Genomic DNA, 19,512 nt, shown 5'->3' with positions numbered 1-19,512 from the left:
TAGTACAATGGCAAATTTGCATAGGCCTATATTAAACATCTAACTTTTATTAACAAAATGAATAAGACGGATATAGCCTACTTGCATTGTAACCCAAATAAATAAGGTCTTTTCCTTCTTTTAAAACAAATGCTTAGTTTGTGTTTCATTGTTTTATATATATATATATTTATATTTTATAATGAAAACACAGCAAAAATAAAGACAACCTCGCTTCTATTAAACAAAGAAATTAAACTTTTATTAACAAAAGTGCGCTTTTGGATCATAGTGTCTTGCGGCTATGCTTACCATCTGCAATTCTGAATCATGACCGGGATCTTTTATAGCTGGGACCACTCCATCTTTCAGTATCAAATGATGTGCAAATCCAGCGTCGAACTGGGCCTTGTTTATAAAATGTTCATCAACAAACACACTTGCGAAAAACTGCCCCGGAAAAACAAACTGCATCCACTGTTCACGTAACGCAGGGTTCTTTGGGAAACTGAACAAGGTTATCTTTACCTTACAACCAAAAACACAGAGACATTCTTTAGAGACATTGTTCCCAAGCGAGTCCTGTGCAGCGCTGCCGAATGAAGTGCATTGATGGGCGTGCTCTTGCTCTCGCTCTTCCAGTAGAAATGCCCATACAAGGAGTTCCACCCTTTGTGACGTCATGAAGAGCCATGATCAGAAAAAACTTTCCGAAACTTGTAAGAAACCCGGAAGTGTGTATTTGGTACAGAAATACTCTGTTATACGTCCAAATCGTTTTCTGAAATTTTGGCCATGTTTAGCATGAGAATCCAACTCTTTAACAGTGTAAATGACTCAGCATGCATGAAACTGCATTGTTAAAATATAGCATTAAAGCTCAGTGTTACACTGGAGTGATGGAGTCTGTGTACTCCATGAACTATCCATTTAACAATAAGATGCTTTGGGCCCACTATAAACATTTCTTAAGGGCACCTGTGTGCCTCTCATCCTGCTTGTAGTGCATAAGCATACGGCTGCATGTGGCCTCCCTTCTGCCCACTCATGACTGAACAGAACTTAGACCTTATAAGTCAAGTCAAGTCACCTTTATTTATATAGCGCTTTTAACAATGTAAATTGTGCCAATCAAAAAAGGAAAATAGTGTGTCAATAATGTAAAATGAAAAGATTAAAAAAAGATTTTCAGTTAAAGGCATTTCATTATTGAATTCAGTGATGTCATCATCCAGCTCAGTTCAGTTTAAATAGTGTCTTTGCATCAGCTCGACGATATCGCTGGAAATGAAGTGTCCCCAACTAAGCAAGCCAGAGGCAACAGCGGCAAGGAACCAAAACTCCATCGGTGACAGAATGGAGAAAAAAACCTTGGGAGAAACCAGGCTCAGTCGGGGGGCCAGTTCTCCTCTGGCCAAAAACGAACCAGCAGTTCAATTCCAACTGCAGCAAAGTCAGATTGTAAGGGCTCAACTGGTTCCAGTGGTCTTTCCCGATTGCTGTCTAAGTGGCGGGGTCCTCACTGGGGATCTGTCTCTGGCGCTCATCTCGGTGTCCTGGTCTCCGCTGACGTTCAGGGCTGTAGAGGTCGTCTCTGGGTGCTGATCCACCATCTGATATGGATACAGACTGGATCTGGTGACTGCAGTGACCATCTGGGCTGGATACGGACCGGATCGGGTGGCTATGGTGAAATTAAAGCAAATGGCTCAGCCTCATTTAGTAGCATGTCTCCATGCCATCTGCAGAATCACTCACGGACTAGGCTCAGCTCACAGCTGGAGCTCACCCCATTCCCAGACCTGCCCTTTAGGAGTCCATTAAAGCGCTGCTGTCACACCACTCAGAGCAAAGGCGATCTGTGTGGGAAACATGTCTTCCTTTTAGAACCTCTGCTGAACACTTAAGGGGTGCCATTTGTAGTTAACTCATAATGACTGTGATTGATTGGATCCTTCCGGTATTCGACAAGCCTTATTATGACTCCACTGAAGCATATTTGTTGTAGGTTAATGAAATAATAAGTGATATGTTTTAATTTTTCTTGTTGTGTACACTGACTTTTCCTATCAAACAGAGTTCAAATGATGAACTAGATGCTAGAACAGACTCTCATTAACATTAAACTCTCAGCCTTTCTGCAGGATGCTTAACATCTTTTAGTTGTCATTTTCTTAAAAAGCTAACATATATTTACTGTATATACTATCGTTGAAAAAGTCAGATTTTTGGTAACATTTTACTTAAAGCCTTTATGTAAAATGCCTTATAAAGGGTTGTTAAAGGCGATAATGCATTATAATTATTCATAATGTGTGTTGTAATACATTATATCTTGTCATAAGTAATTATAACCAAATTTAAACTGTGTAACATTGAACTGATAAGTGTTATAATGTATCAAGTGTGGTTACAATTATTCATGAGATTGTACAATGCATTATAAAGTGCATTACAAGTCTTAATCAATGCATTAACACTTTTATGATGAATTATAGATAAAGGCTTTAATTAAAGTGTTACCAGATTTTTTTTTTAAGCACAACTGTTCTCAACATTGATAATAATAAGCATCAGCATCAGCATAGAATGATTAGCAAGTTTTGCAATTATTTAAAAATAGAAATACTAGTTATTATGAAGGGGTTTACTGCTCTTTAGTTGTATCCTTTCTTACCTTGCTGGTTACTTTTTAATTTTCATCCCAGATGTTTCACAAATTACAAGTTTTTTCTATGAATTAGTTTTTGATTAATTAGAATTTGTTTCTTTTTCTTTTAAGGCTGAAGTGTTTAAAGCTTTTAAAGCTAAAGCTATTTTTTTCTGAACAGGTTTCCCTCAGAAAATCTTTTAACACTTAGTCTTCTATTGGCTGGGCAGATAGTCCCGCCCCCATCTAATGACATTAGTTGAGTCAATCTTGCTGTTTAAGGCTGATGAAATGGCTACAGATGGCTTAGTTATAGTTGACACATGCTGGTGCACAATAAAAATCACACACATCAGCATTAAACTTCCAGCTCATTTCTATCTTGCATCATAAAAGCATGAAAATGTTGAAACAGAATTGCTCAGGCTAAGTACTGTGTGAATGAAAAGCACCCATACTATGCCCTGGTCTCCTCTTTTACAGCAACATTATATAAGTCAACCTCTTGCTGTCCTGAATATTGTAGAAAACCATCAAACTTTAATTAATTTGTAATGTCACTTTATGTTTAAGCATGAATGCATGGGGGACAGTGATGATAAGCCTGCTCCAGTTCTATATGCTGTGTGTTCGGGCTCCAGACATTTGTGGTGATCAGCGTTCTCTGTGGACTATATGTAGGCAACCAGAGTGGGTTCAACAAGAGTAGATGGTGTGCCTTATTAATATTCAATTTTAGCCGGTTGTGTTCTTCCCTTAACATCCAGTGTACAGTGTGGGACTGGGACTCGAACGGAAAGCATGATTTCATAGGGGAGTTTCAAGCTACGTTCAAAGAGATGCGATTCGCAATGGATGGAAGACAGGTAACAGTTTTAAACTCATAATAAAAAAATTATCAATTTATTTTAGCACTTTCACATCCAACACACAGAGAACACCATCTACAAGCCAAGCAGCTTTTTAAATCCAATTGACTTTATTTGATACAGTGCTGTGAGATATTCAGAGTAGGTTAAGCTACTGATGAGTAGGAACTAGTTTGGTTCAAAGTGTAATCAGCAAAAGTGAAAGATGAAAGAGGAATGAGGTTATATGAGGAGATCTTCATGTGGGTCACCGTCAGTTTAGTTTCTTCTATACTTTAACAGATTCTTTAGAGAACCTCCAGTTTCCCTGAACTGAACGGCTGGATTTTTCTCACATATTCTCATCTATATATATATATATATAAAATTTTAACGTAATGTATATACGTGTACTGTGTATATTTATTATGTATATATAAATACACACACATGCATATATATATTTCAGAAACTTTTTATTTTTATATATTAAATATATTTATAATATAAATTAAATTAATATAAATATAGACATGTAAATACATGTAAATATTTTGATATGTGTGTGTATTTATATATACATAATAAATATATACAGAACACACACATATATTATGCAAATAAAATTTTTGTGATTAATCGTTTGACAGCATTAGTTGATTCCTTGAAACCAAATCCATTTAAAAAGGACCTGACTTATACCAAAAAAACATAATTGAACTCAAAATGACTGACTGCAAAAGAACAATGTGCTCTAATGGAATTATAAGTGGAATAATTGCATAATTAGAACAATTTAATTTAATGACACAACTGATTGAAAGACTTGCTATAGAAATGCTATTTTGCAATGTATTCAAAACAATGTTGCTGTGCACTTTAAATGTCAGGCAAACACAAAAAGCATCATATCAGAGTTCATAACCCTGCACCTGCTAGATCTCCAAGTGTCCGTTAAGTCATTCTTCTCTTCTGTAATTTGGAGTTTGAGCTTTATTGCATTTCAGGACCACTATGATGTTTACAAACGGGTAGCAAACTGGATAATTTCATTTTTATGGTTGAAAATTTCACACAAAATGACCATGTCCTCCTTAATAATCGATAATGAGTATGTTCCGTGTAAGTGTTAAAGAGTATTCAGTCCCCATTAAATAGTCTACAATGTGCAGCTTGCTCTAAAAATGGATCCATTGATTAACCATTACTGCTAAATACTAAATAAGCAAGCATCTCTTTCTGATTTTGAAAACAATAAGTCATTGTCTTTTAAGCTGTCAGTTAATTGTAACTCTGCTAAAATGCACAGCTACAGCTGGATGACACCTCGTTCTCTTGTGAAGTCCCAAACGCTTTGGGCTGGTATCTCTATACCTCAGGCATCAGTACCAGACTCTGCTAATTATTTTAGAACATTGCTTCCAGGCTCGACATCATTCCTCATTATTATGACTGAAATTGTTGTATTCTGAGTCTATTGTCTACTGGAGCACTTGTTTTTGGCCTTCGCTGCTCCAATGGGAAGCGATTATGCACCGTCTCACACATTCTAATGAAGCCATTATATTGTCCAGGATGTCTCAATCGCCCACTCTAACCAGTAATGATGGAAAGCTAATGGATTGTTTTTATTTTTATATTTTTGAAACAATGCCAGGTCCAGTGGGAATGCATAAACCCCAAATATAAAGTCAAGAAGAAGAATTACAAGAACTCTGGGATTGTCATTCTAAATCAGTGCAAGGTAATATTTTTTCATCATAAAATGATCTCTCCAGAAGACCTTGTCTCCTCCCCGTAGGCCCTGTATTTCAAAAAGTGGCAGTGTCATGCTGTCAGCAGAGGCGTTGATTGTTACAGTAGATGGAGGTGGAAACTTCACACAGCTAGAAGTTATTCCACCCGGCTAAAATGTGAGATCTCAGTTCTGCAAATGGCCACTGAATTTGATCATAGTAGTTGACGTAAATTAGAAGTGATGAGAAGCAGATAGCAACATGAAAGTGCTTGAATTCACAATAACCTGTCCTTTTGTATCCGCAGATCATTAAGATGCATTCCTTTCTGGACTACATCATGGGTGGTTGCCAAATACAGTTTACAGTAAGTCCAGAAAGATACAACTCATGCTTTCTTAGTTGGAGCTTATTTATCTGCGTTTACATCTATAAACCGAATCATCCATTATTAGTTTTCTCTGACATTAGCATAGCCGCCAGTTTTGTTTAATGAATTATGTAATTATTAGTCAGAGCACTCGTGATTTATTATTCATTACCATGCACATACTAATGGGAACAGGAAAAACAAAGTGTCATTCTAAATGTTTATTTTTTGCATATTTTATAAAGTAATTGTCTCACCTGCTAACAGCACTGCTATTTTCACATGACACTTTTGTGTGCACCATAGCGTTTCATTACTTTTATTTTATGTCACAATAGGTTCTTTCTGAATTGTTCTTATATAGATTCTCCTGAAATGTTTTTAGAATTAGTTTCAGTTAAACTGATCACATGTTTGTTTTATGAATTTATATAACATGCATTTTTAATAAGTGTTGATATTTCTCTAGAAAGCAAACTGGTAGACCTGCATTTTTTACAAACCTCTCTTGCTTAAACATGTTGTTGGTACATGTACTGTAGATAAATGCTATAAAAATCCACACACACAAAACATTAAATGATATGATTGCATCAACAGTAACTTGTCATGAGTTGGTAATAGAGACTATTTCAAGACATTGACATATAAACTACAGTATAGGTGTCAGGGATCTGCAAGAAATGGGACCCAGATGCAAATGAGCGGACAATGGTAGTTTGACAAGACTTAGAAACAGCAGGGAGAGTGAGAAGTGAATCAGTCCAAACAGAGGGGCAGGGCAGACAACACAATACAGGCAGGAGGGATGACCACTGAGCCTGTCCAAGGTGGCAGCGGACTCGAGCACGGAGGCGGCAGCTCCAGAGGAAGGGATAGGCAGGAAGACAGGGCAGTAGCTTGACATGAATCTCAGAAGTCGCTCCAGTCTAGCTGCCAGGTAGGGACTCACAGAACCAAAGACCGGACTCTTGAGTCATTGGTGTTTGGTAATGAGGTTTTGGCTCAAGGTCTGCATTTAAAGTCACACCAGAGGCGTTCAGCTGAGATTAGGACTTTGCTTTATGCAGACCAGTCAAGTTCTTCCACACTGAATGAATCAATCATTTCTTTTTGAACCTTGTCTTATACACAGAGGCACTGTCATGTTAGAATAGAAAAGGGTCCTGTCCAAACTGTTGCTATAAAATTAGAAGCACGCAATTCCTTAGAATATCATTATATGCTTAAACATTAAGATTTGTACTCATGGAAATTACTAAAGTAGTCAAACCTGTTCATTAGAAGGGGGTGACCCAATACTTTTGGCAATATAGTGCATTTCGCCCTGATTTGGATGTTACATAGTCCAAATTTTTAATTTTTTATTGGTTGTGCTCCTAAAAAGGGTTTGAGGACCACTACTTAAAATGACATGAGTTTTATGATCATGAGAAACAAAGTCAGTGAAGTGTGTCCATGCTATTGAGTTTTGGTCAATGACTTTTGGTATATAATGGGAATATTGTGTTAAGATGTACTTCATAACTAAGCCAGGTATATTTTATTTACATACGTAGCCCCACGCCTACACTAACTCATGCATTTTACAGGTTTATACAATCTGTTTACTCTCTGCCAATGCTGTTAGGAGACGGCACTCTGTAGCGATTCTCCACATGGTGTATACATTTTGAGTAATTAGCATCAAAGCACTACTTTGATTGCTGCTTGTCTTTTCAGGTAGCGATTGATTTCACCGCCTCTAATGGGGATCCTAGAAACAGTTGTTCGTTACACTACATCCACCCCTACCAGCCTAACGAGTATCTGAAAGCTTTAGTCGCAGTGGGAGAGATTTGCCAAGACTATGACAGGTGAGCTGGCTGAACAGTCAATCAAATCCCAACTTCAGCTCTCTGGGTTCTCGACTTTCTTTCATACACCAGTTGTTTGGGTTCACACATATGCGAGTCAGTTCTCTTTCTCAGAGTGTGCAGTATTTTGACAGTATAGTGAGTAAAGTAGAGTCCCAACATTGGGGTTTTATTTTTTTATGTAATGTGTAGGCTGTCTAAAAGATAAAAATGTGAAGGAAACAAGGGGTCAAGGTTTGGCTGGTTAGCATGGTCCCAAAACTTTGTAGATGTGGATGCATCATTCACAATTGATGACCATTCAAAAGTTGCCATACATTCTGACCAAAGAACATTTTTTACAAGAAAAAATCTAAATATTTCATGTGATAGTGGGTGTTTTACCCACAGTGACAGATTTTTTTTGAAAAACTGAAAGCCCTGGAGCACAGAGAGCAATATGCAGGTCACACATTTCTTTATGCATGATGTTATGGTCCCTTGGAAGCCTGTTTGAGACTAGTTTCCTTAGGAGAAAACACCGTCTGGTAAGTCAGTGACTGACTTGCTGCAGTATTCACACAGCTAATATGAAGAAAAGTGATGCCCTGAACTTCAGAGATTAAATGGGAAAAACAGTTGTAGTGACGTAACCAAGACACAACACTGAAAACTTAATTTACAATGCTTTTTACTTCAAACAGTAAATAGAGAGTGGTTAATTGGAATTTATGAAAAACTTTGTGCTATTGTGATCCCAATTTACATAGCTGCTCCATTTTGCTGTAAAAACAGTAGAATATGTCATCCACAGACTAGACCTGTTTTAATTATACATACGGTAAAGACAGCAAATCAAGGTGGGAGTTACATTTTGACAGGCAGCCTGTTATTTTCAAACTTTATTCTATTAGACCTGTGGCCTTTGCATTTTAACAGTTGGTGATTATTTATAAACCCCCGAAGCAGTTTTTGGATAACATGCTAAATCCCAGCGTTTTTTTTTGACCACTGTAGCTGAGCTGTTATTTCAGCTCTCTGAAAGGTCATTCCAAAGCTCATTTCCAGCACCATGTCGAGCTCCAGGATTACTCCAGAAGGAGATGAATGCACATCCATCAGGACGTTCGATTGGAATGAAATCTGAAATCACAGCGCTTGCTGATTTGGCAGGCACTAACAATAACAATTATGCAAATCTGTGTCCATTACAAATGAGCAGTGATGGGGGGCCGCTGAGACAGGAAAGCATGATGGGAAATTTGGTAAATAATCCCCAAGATCCTTGATTCCTGCCAGCTCTAATCTCCTGTCCGCTTTCGTTTCCATGCAGTGACAAAATGTTCCCAGCGTTTGGCTTCGGTGCTCGAATACCTCCGGACTTCAAGGTAAATTCTTTATCATTTATAGTGATGGGGGTGCAATGGGATTTTTTTCATGAATGGGATGAATAGTGAATGATGCTTCTAATTAGGCTTCCACTGGAGTAATGTATGAACTAATATCAGCAGGTTCATTTCCCTCCAACAGATAATGGGCCTTTGTGTTGAGCTGAGAGTGTTTTGTATTAATCTTTGGCTTCAACAGTTTTGACTAGATAGATTGAATATCTGGATGTACAGTCTTCACTCCCAGACTTATTTTTTAAATCTCTTTAAAGTATTCAAACAAATAGTATTGAAAATCATGTGTTTATTTACAACCTGAAGTGAAGGGTCTTGATTCCCCCTGAAGGGGGTATTGACCAGTGATATTGACCAGCTGAATGTACTTTATCCTGCTCATTTCAAGACTACTGACTTCACATAAATAAGTAAATAAATGTATATGAAATATTGATTTAAGTTTGATTTATTTATTATGTGAGAAGACAGAGACAGCAAAATGGTGGCTGAAATATGAAACTACTATAGCACAGCTATGTAAGAAATCAGGTGCCTGGGACAATTATACAATTTAATTACAGAATGCAGCAGCTGACCAGTTATAATCAAGACAGCATGGCTGTGAGATTTAACAAGAGTTCAGTTAACAGGATGTTGAGTAATTTTAGACAAAATTGCCAGTTATTATATATTTTTGGTTTCACCTACCAAAATAGTTCCAAATGAGGTTAACACAGAATCAACACAGTACAAATGAATGAATATATCATTATTTTGAATAGGTTCTATTTGGTGAACAGGTTGAACCAGTTCACTAAATCAGACTGAATGATTTGAAACAGTTTGTGTCTCGAGTCGATAAATGAAGTGGTCTCTCAAATGTGTTCAATATTCTGACTCAAAAGGGTGTGATGTGGTCATAATACCATCTGCTTTTGATAATTGATTTTTACAATGAATCATTTTGCACAAACGATTCTTGCAACAGTTCTGGAGTCAACATTGCAGTAAACCGATCACAGCAGTTCTTGAGTCAACAGTAACAATTAAGATCGAATATGACAATGAATATAATATAAATGAATAGATAAATGTGTCTACATATGACTTTAATTGTGTTTGAGTGAAGTCAGGATGTCAGAATTACGCGTTCTTGTAAAAAGAACTGATGAACCGTTTTTTAAACTAGTTCACTGAAGGGAACAGTCCAAAAGAATCACTTTGCGGAAATTAATTTGGACTTCCCAGCACGTGGTGATTCGCACCCAAATGACTCATTATTTTGAACAAATTGGTTGAGTAAATAATTCAATGACTCATAAAGGCAGTCACATGTTTAGCTCCTGAACGAAATGGTGTTTTTGAATCCTTTGAGTAATTGATGACTTATAAAAGCTGTGATTTGTCGCCACCTACTAGTCCTGACCAGACAGTAGCTATGCTTCCATCACCCTGTTTTTATGAGCATTTTTAAGTATCACATCAGAAACGAGTGATGGAAATGCCTTTTTTTTTTTTTTAACTCTTAATTCGCAAAAACGTTTTACGCACACTTTAGGTGGTTTTTAACTTGTGCGAAAAAGAGTTAATGCAAATAATGGGAGATAGAATCAGATTTGAGAATAAATTCCTCTACATCAAAAAAAGTAATGTGATTTTGCACGATGGGCCAGGATAACTTGCTTCTCCTATTTTTCTTAGTGATATTTAGTAGCCGTTTATCAGGAAGTGAAAAGTTTGTTTTCTCGACTCTTTGGATGGAAACAGTGCAAATTTGCAACTTTGGATGAAAACGTAGCTAGCGAAGCGTTCCTGCTGTTGGGCTATATATCAGAACTTTTGGAAAGCTGCTCAGCTGATCAAATTCAAAGAATTAACAATTGTATAATACTGTATATGGCATGAATTATTCTCAAAGAGTATATTATTCGTGCCACAAATAGCCTAAGAAGGTTATGTTTTTTTTTCTTTCTTTTTCCCTCAGGTTTCACATGACTTTGCAGTTAACTTCAACGAGGACAACCCAGAATGTGCAGGTATGATGAAGCATTCATCCCAATATTTTATCTATTCCAGACCATATATCTTTAATTATCTCCTCAGTGCAGGTGCATTAACTTCCCCGTGCAATCTTTGCCCTAAGCCTCAACATAACATTGGCAAAGTCAAACAGTGCCCCACACAAAGGAGATCAATATATGCATAGCTGAATTACAGCGCTACACTATTGACAAAGGTGGACGCATTAATGTTTAATGCTGCTATTAAATATACGCCTGAGGGTAATGTCTGAAGGAGGGAGGCCTGGATGATGTTGTTGTCACACTCTCCCCTTCCCCAGTAATTAGTCTTTCTGGTCCATGACAGCAGGTAGAAATGACTGTCAGCACAAAAAACTATGTTTTAAGGCTTGGTGAAATGAGAATGGCACCTTGTATTAGATGTACAGAGTTTTAGGACATTATTTAATTTTGTAGAATACACGTTTACATATTTTATTACAATTTGTTACCACTCTGCTTTTTATCTAACCGCCCAGTGCTGCAAATTATTATTTTTAGTTCGTAATCTCTTGGTAGGCTTGCATTATCACAACCTGTTTAAAGTTTGAAACTCATGTCTCCTAAAAGGGTGGTTGCAATCAGAGAGTAAAGATGAAAATATAAGAACAATGAATGCTTGAAATACAGAAACAGATGGGAAAGTAAAGTAATATAAATGATAATTCTGTTGTTATGAGAAAGCCTCTTCCAAGCCATCAATGCATTCAAATGTAACCCAACTCTCTTTGGGATGGCGTTGGCTTGGAAGTCAAGTCAGAAGTTGCAAATGATTGGATTTTGTATTTAGTTTGCTCTCAGTTTGTGTTTGATGCTTAGCTTTCCCATCATCCCTGTCTTCAGCCATGAGCAGGATAAATTGATCATCGCTCCAGTGTATTGGTGTCACTTGATTTCCCTTGCTATTTCTGTTCCACCTCTATCAGCGCAGACACACCAGGGTGGCGCCCAGAATGGGCACGGACCACTCAGCTTTTGATCAAGCAGCCAGGCCTGTCTCTTCCAGGAATAGCAAATGGCTCGCAGCCCCACCAGGACACATGCCAGCCAATCTACCCCGAGCAGAGAACGCACCTTTCCATCCTTGTATTGTCTGGAAAATCCAGCATGACAATTTTGCGGTTTCGCCGAGACGCACAGTACGCTTGAATAGTGTGAACCACATTGGTGTGCATTTATAAGTATAGTAATTTTTACTTTCTAAATATTGACAACCCGTTGTAGACAAGCTATGGCGAGGCATCTGGAGAGCACGGTTGTTTGCTTTCCATGAAAGAAGCCAATTTGTAGTCTTCCAAAAGTCATTCATTTTAAAAGATTTGCTCATCTGTAAACATTTGAGCAGTGGGGTGTAGACATCTTGCCACAGTCAAGAGGTTAGCTCTACCCTGCTGGAAGAGGTCATGACTAAACCATTCTGATATCATACCAAACTTTGCCCATCATGGCCTTTAAGAGGTATTTTGGCAAAAATTTAAACACATAAATCACAAATCATTATTCATAATTATATGTCACACATTCAATTTGGAAAAGCATTTAATGGTTTGGGATCAGAACATTTTTTAATGGCTTTGAAAAAAGTATCTTATGCTTATCAAGGTTTCATTTGTTTGATACAAAATACAGCAAAAACAATATTGTGTAATACATTTACAATTTAAAATAATGGTTTCCGTTTTAATATATTTAAAAATGTTATTTATTATTCCTATATGACAAATTATTCCAGTCTTAGTGGCACACAGTCCTTCAGAAATCTTTCTAATATGCTGATTTGCTGCTCAAGAACAATTTCTTATTTTTATGACAGTTAAAACAGTTGCGCTGCTTAATATTAATTTTAATTTTGTGGAAAGTGTAATACATTTTGTTCATGAATATTTGATGAATAAAAAGTTCAGAGAACAGCATTTATTTGAAATAGAAATGTTTATTTATAATAGAACTATTTTGTTCTGAAAAGTTACAAATGTTTATACTTTAATTTTTTATAAATTTAATGCATCCTTACTGAAAGATTTTATTCAATTAGAATTAATTTGGATACATTTTTTTTCTTAATTTAAAAAAAAAAAGAAATTAAACAAACACTAAACGTTTAAATGCTAGTGTATTTGATTAAATTTCTATCACTTATTTTTCCATGGTATCTAACAAAAATATACATCTTACGTAAGGCAAACATCATTTTCTTTATATTTGTTGTCTATAAGTTCAGTAATATTGAAATTTAGCAGAGATAATGAAAATATTTTCACAAAATTATTCATTTCCATTCACATTTTCTGCAATGTTTCACCCTTCAACTCAGGTATCATCTAGAATTCTGAGTTTCCCAAATCAATAAAAATATATATAAATATAAAAAATATATTTCTGATGTCCAAAGCCACAAGAATTCCCATGAGTAAGCATGTTGAAGACTGCCGAGGGTCACATGCTAGCCAAGGAACTACCTTTGAGATGAATGAGTATTGCAACAGATATTTTTCTCCAGATAGACCTCCTTGGCTGTAACACAAAGTACAAAACTCTAGTGGCCTTGAGGAGAATTTTGTTGGCCAATGCAGTTACTATAGACTGTAATTAGAGATGGGGTGAAAAGGCAAAGAGCTCATTTAGCTGATTACTGACACTTCGCACTGCGAGTGTGTGTAGTTTTCTCTGAGGAGTTGTGGGACGGTTCACATGTCAATGACAGTCAATGAATCCTAGGTGGAACTCCTAATGTGATATCACATCTAACAACATTTACAGCTCGTTCAGTGCTAACATTACAGTCAGACACAAGGGCACACGCACGTCACATGGTGAGGCATTCTCACCGCTGCAGTGTGAATTGGCCAAATGTGACTGTCGATGCATGAAGATTTGGAAGGTGTTATGATGAAAGGACGTCAGCAATAGGTTAATTCAAGCCTTTTAATGTCATCAGCATGACTTATCCTTAAAGAGACAGTGCAGTATGTGTGTCAGAGTTGAAAAGTCTATTAGGGTCCAGAGCGTCTCTTTGATTCCTCTTTGCGGGGAAGCCACTGAAGAGATTACATCCATTGACCTCCGCTTTGAAAGTCTACTCATCTTAATTCTGCTGCCGCACAGCATGGCATGCTTTCACCTTTGAGCTTCTGTTATTGCGTGTTCAAGCTCACAGGTGTTAATTAAATGAAACAGTTGGAGACGTGGTGAGGAGAGACAGGCTGACCTTAAGATTCATGCTCAGCGAGTCAGTAAACAGCATTGCTGCTTCATTGCAGAGATTGAGCCTTCACTGACACTCATTCCAGACATTTAAATGTAATGCTCGTTAGTTTAAGAGTCTAAAAATAAATGCAATTAATGAATTGAGAGATACAATTATTTTAGAGTTATTTTAGTTTCATTGATATACTAGGCTTTCTTAAAAATTTGTCTATGTAGTTTTTTATTATAATTTAATTCTTAATTTTAGTTTAGGTAGTTTTAGTTATTTTGGTATTTCAACTTAAATTGAAAATGAGAAATGTTGTTTTGTTATCTGAAATAAAGTTTAAGTTTGTTTTATAATTATTTATTGTTTATATATTTAGTTTATATATATATATATATATATATATATATATATATATATATATATATATATAGTTTAGTACTTCAATTTTCAATACTGTCTGAGATAAAATTATATATATAATATATATAAAAAAAACAATATATATATATATTTATATATATATATATATGTATATGTGTGTGTGTATGTGTATATATATAATTGTATTTTATTTCAGTCGATGTTTACTTTATTTCAAGTAATAAAACTTATGTGAAGCTTAAAATAAATAACTCTAAAATTAAATGTTTGTTTTTTTGTTTTATTTTATTTCAGTTAATGTATTGTTTTTTGCAAGTAATGATTTTTTAATTTTAGTTTTCAGTTTACAATATTTCTGTTAATGTTAGTACTTCACTTTAAACAAAAATGTGAAATGTTGCCTTGGCAACTATCTGAAATGAAATTATTAAGAAGTTTTATTTATATTTTCAGAATCAGCTTTATTCACCAAGTGTGTGCAAACACACGAGGAATTTGTTGTGGTTTTTAAGGTTTTTTATTTATATTTTGTTTTCTTTCAAATAATGAAAAAGTTTTTTAATAATAATTTTGTTTCAGTTAACAAAAATGACCCTTGTATTTCCTAAGTGAGTAGTCTGTACCTCACACAGCTCAGCTTTTTAAATGTTGCAGGTATCCAGGGTGTAGTAGATGCCTACCAGAATTGCCTTCCTAAGATCCAGTTGTACGGTCCCACAAACATTGCCCCGATCATCCAGAAAGTGGCCAACTTTGCCTCTGAGGAGATGCACACCAAAGAGGCCATGGTGAGTGTGTTTCTATTCATCTTTCTTCATCTCTGAAGTTTCTCTTGTTCTAAAGTTTCTCTTTTTTTGCCTCGATGCAGCAATACTTCATCCTGCTCATCCTGACGGACGGAGTGATCACAGATATGGCGGACACTAGAGAGGCGATCGTTCATGCCTCTCACCTGCCCATGTCTGTCATCATCGTGGGAGTTGGAAGCGCAGATTTCACTGACATGGAGATGCTGGACGGTGATGATGGAATCCTTCGTTCACCTAAAGGGGAACCAGTGTTGCGTGACATCGTACAGTTTGTGCCGTTCCGTAACTTCAAACATGTGAGTTTACACGGTTACATTATAAATGTGCTTATATATTTTGATACAGAAATTTTCCAAATATCAGGTATAAAATAGACCCCGTTTAAAAAAAATTATAATAAATATATATATATATATATATATATATATATATATATATATATATATATATATATATATATATATATTCAAAAAAAATTATAATAATAAATGGTTTTAGTAATTTTGTCATTTTTATTAATGTTTGTTTTATTTATTATATATTTCTGTTTAGCTTTAATTTAATTTCAGTTAAGGTTTTAGTAATTTTAGTACGTCTTTCAACTTTTCTAATTTTGATTAGAATTTTTAAGTTTCAGCTAATATTTACATTTAATTTTATTTGAGCTGTTTTCAATTAAATTTATTTGTAATAGTTTTAGTCAACAATAACAACACTGATACTGACATCTGATGCATTCAAAACTAGTTTTAATGTCAAATTAGATTATGTAACATCTAATAATTCTCACAGCAAAACATTTGTGCCTCTAATGCTTATAAGAAAAGGTCCAGTGTGTTGGTGATGTCCTTCAGAATAGTTTGAATGATAATTTATGGCCAGAAACAAGGTTGAAGTCAGGGGCACAACATATGTTTATCATGTCTATTTAGTTGTGAGTGCCTAGTGTTTCAGAGCCTCAGAGATCTTTTCATAGCCCACGTCTGAGCTCCCTTTAATTGTAATCGAAAGTTAAGATGATTATACATGCAGCTGAACTGTAGATCATGCCCTTTAATCAATGCATCGCTATGCAGAGGTTTTCATCCTGCATCTTTATAATGTCTGAAGTACCTCTAAGGAGAATCTCTCCTGGTTAATTACTCCATCCTTCCTCCGTCTCACATTTCCCACCCAGACTCGGAGCAATCTAATAACCTTTAGCTTGACTGCTCCATTAATTACCACATCTACTGCCGGTCCCTGGTGGAAAACAAACCACAGAATGCAGAGAGAAGCGTTGCCTCTCGAGTGGGTTAACTAGAGTGTGACAAACCCCACAATCTTTTCTGTTATAAAGGATTGTGGGGTTTTTTTTAAATAAAGAGCCCAAAGGTTTTCTGAGGAAGGTTTTTGATTCTGTGATTTAGAAACTTTCTGAAAATTACAATTCAGTAGTTTGGGGTCTGTAAGATCTATTATTATTATTTTTTTTTTAAAGAAATGAATACTCTTATTCAGCAAAGGTTAAGCTGATCAAACATGACAATTAAGACATTTATAATGTTATTAAAAAAAATTATCTTTCAAATGTTCTTTTGAACTTTCTAAGAATATGTAAAACATAACACACTTTCCACAAAATGTTTTCAATATTTCTTGAGCACCAAATCAGCATATTAGAACAATTTTTGAACGATCATGTGACACTGAAGACTGGAATAATGGTGCTGAAAATTCAGCTTTGTCACCACATTAATAAATTGTAGTTTAATGTATAATAAATGTAAAATTTACATTGTAATAATATTTAATAATTTTTCTGTTTTTACTGTATTACAAACAAAGGTCAAGACCTTTGAGGTAGAACACGCCAGAATTCCCATTTTAATATGCCAATACAGACATTTAATGTTTAAAAGTATAGTTACCAGATTCAATTTGTTAGATGTAGTTTATCTAACATATCTGGTAGAGTCACAGCAAACAAATAAAATAACAAGAAAATAAAACATGATATTTGTACATTTATAAATCTTAATATTATGTATATACTATTATTTTATTATTATTTATTAGCTCTAATTTTTATATATATTATATATTAAATTAGCTTTTATTTATATATATATATATATATATATATATATATATATATATATATACTAGTGCTGTCAAATGATTAATCGCATCCAAAATAAAAGTTTTTGTTTATATAATGTTTGTGTTTTGTGCATATTTATTATGTATATATAAATACACACACATACAGTAAATATTTTGAAAATACGTCATAATAAATGTATATTCTTATATTTTATATTATATATAAATATATTGAACATATAAACATAGCATTTTTCTTAAATATATACATGCATGTGTCTGTATTAATATATACATAATAAATATACATATTATAGACATATAGTATTATGTAAACAAAAACTTTTATTTTGGATGCGATTAATCGTTTGACACAACTAATATATATAATATAATATAAAATATTACTATAGACAGTGAATGTTTAAATAAAAATAAATAAATCACAAAACATGAAACAAATTACAAAAACATTACAACTAAAATTAGACTGAAATTATTTGTAATTTGTTTGCATGTTTTGTGAATTTTTTGTTTTTTTAATGTAAAAAATATAAAAAATAAATAAATACACACACACACACACACACACACACACACATATATATATGAATATATAGTATATATGTGTGTATATATATAATTTATTTATTACAACATAATGAATGAATCTATACATTGTCATGGCATGTCACTGAATGTGACAGAGTGTCCATATAAGCCAAAGTGACGGTCTATTGGGATCCTCTCGGGAAATATGCCAAGACTTGTTTTCGTTCCAGACATGTACTGTATAGATAGTCCCTGACAAACACCACCATCTCAGCGGTGTCTCTGTATCTGAGAATCTCCTCGCCTGCATCTAATTGGCCAGCTGGGGTTGGAGGGGTTTGACGTGGCTCTCCTCTGATTTTCTCTCAGCTCTTCGAGGCGTCTTTGAGTCACATGAGCCACTTTTGCTCAAGTTTCCGGATGTTTTTTATCACCGTGCATGTGGGTTTCAGCAAGTACAGTATCTTCACACATCATTAGCGCGGAAATGGCAAACTGGACCAGATGGCAAAATGGATAAATGGCCCTGCAAATGTTTGTTTCTGTTCTTCTTTTTCTCAGGCCTCTCCTGCTGCTTTGGCAAAAAGTGTCTTAGCCGAAGTCCCAAACCAGGTGGTGGACTATTACAACAGCAAGGGGATCAAGCCAAAGTGCCCCAGCGACTATGAGTCTTCCAGGACGTTTGGCCACTGAAGCGCCGAGCTAACGCTAGCACGTTTCTCTGAATTTGAAAACTAATCTGTTCTACTTTGTTTTGTGTGCATGCGTAGCCTGTGAGGCTTGCATAGGTGTGTTGCAATGCTACCGTTCCTATTATGTACATGTGTACATGACTTACAACCATGAAGAAAGCAAAAACTCCTACTGATGTAAGCATGATGACTGGGATTAGTTGAAGAATAGTTGGATTGTTGTTTTCTTTTCTATAAAGGTTTATTGAGATTTTGCTAAATTTCGTAATGTTCTTACATCGTAAAGCATTTTGGATCTTAGAGAATGAATAGCTATTTGAATTAGATTATCTGTGGACATTCAGGCTTTAATTTTCTCTATTTTTTGTTCTTTTTTTGCAGATGCAGGGCCAGATGCATGATTGTATTTTGCATGTTAATAATAATCCAGCCTCATTTTTCTACCGGTTCCTTTTGGGGCCTGTTATATGAATTTACGTGAAGCTGCTCTTCTGAAACCAGTCCACAAATTAAAATTTAGAATGAAGTATTTTTTGGTAGTTTTAAGTGATGTAACAAATTGTTTGAAAATAAAGTTTGTGTTATGAACAATGCATTTTTTTGTGTGGCTTTTAAAGCAACCGATTTTGCAAACTGTTAGTCCATAATGTAAATAGATGTTTTATGCCACCAATCTCCAAAAATGCAGAGATTAAAAAATATTCTGTGACTATTAATGAGTCTTTATAGTATGGAAACCCGTTTCTGCAACTGAATAAAACAATTAAAAAAGGTAATTACGAGTTTTCTCGCTATTCTGTTTCACAATTGCAAGTTTACATTTTTCTCAGAATTGTGATATAAATTCTAAATTGTGAGTTATAAAAGTCAGTATTGCGTTATACAAACTTGCAATTGCTAGAAAAAAATAATTGCGAGTTTAAATCTCAGATTG

General features: G+C 35.1%; 1 protein-coding gene across 1 annotated transcript in view; it reads left to right on the top strand.

Moving 5' to 3' along the window:
• Positions 1-19,171, top strand: part of LOC306877973 (copine-4-like) — a gene marked incomplete at its 5' end in the record, with an annotated part of 43,571 nt that extends 24,400 nt beyond the window's left edge. Inside the window, 9 exons of the mRNA XM_079430040.1 lie at positions 3,397-3,495; positions 5,135-5,221; positions 5,521-5,580; positions 7,306-7,439; positions 8,752-8,806; positions 10,788-10,839; positions 15,095-15,228; positions 15,309-15,545; positions 18,448-19,171. Of these exons, the coding sequence (XP_079286166.1) occupies positions 3,397-3,495; positions 5,135-5,221; positions 5,521-5,580; positions 7,306-7,439; positions 8,752-8,806; positions 10,788-10,839; positions 15,095-15,228; positions 15,309-15,545; positions 18,448-18,579 (990 nt within the window). The 3' untranslated portion in view covers positions 18,580-19,171. The remainder of the gene's footprint in view (positions 1-3,396; positions 3,496-5,134; positions 5,222-5,520; positions 5,581-7,305; positions 7,440-8,751; positions 8,807-10,787; positions 10,840-15,094; positions 15,229-15,308; positions 15,546-18,447) is intronic.
• Between the last annotated feature and the right edge of the window lie 341 nt (positions 19,172-19,512).

The sequence above is a fragment of the Barbus barbus genome (assembly GCF_936440315.1).
Source record: "Barbus barbus genome assembly, chromosome: 12".
Lineage (NCBI taxonomy): Eukaryota > Metazoa > Chordata > Actinopteri > Cypriniformes > Cyprinidae > Barbus > Barbus barbus.
The sequence above is the reverse complement of the archived record's forward strand: the minus strand, read 5'-3'. Positions and strand labels throughout refer to the sequence as shown.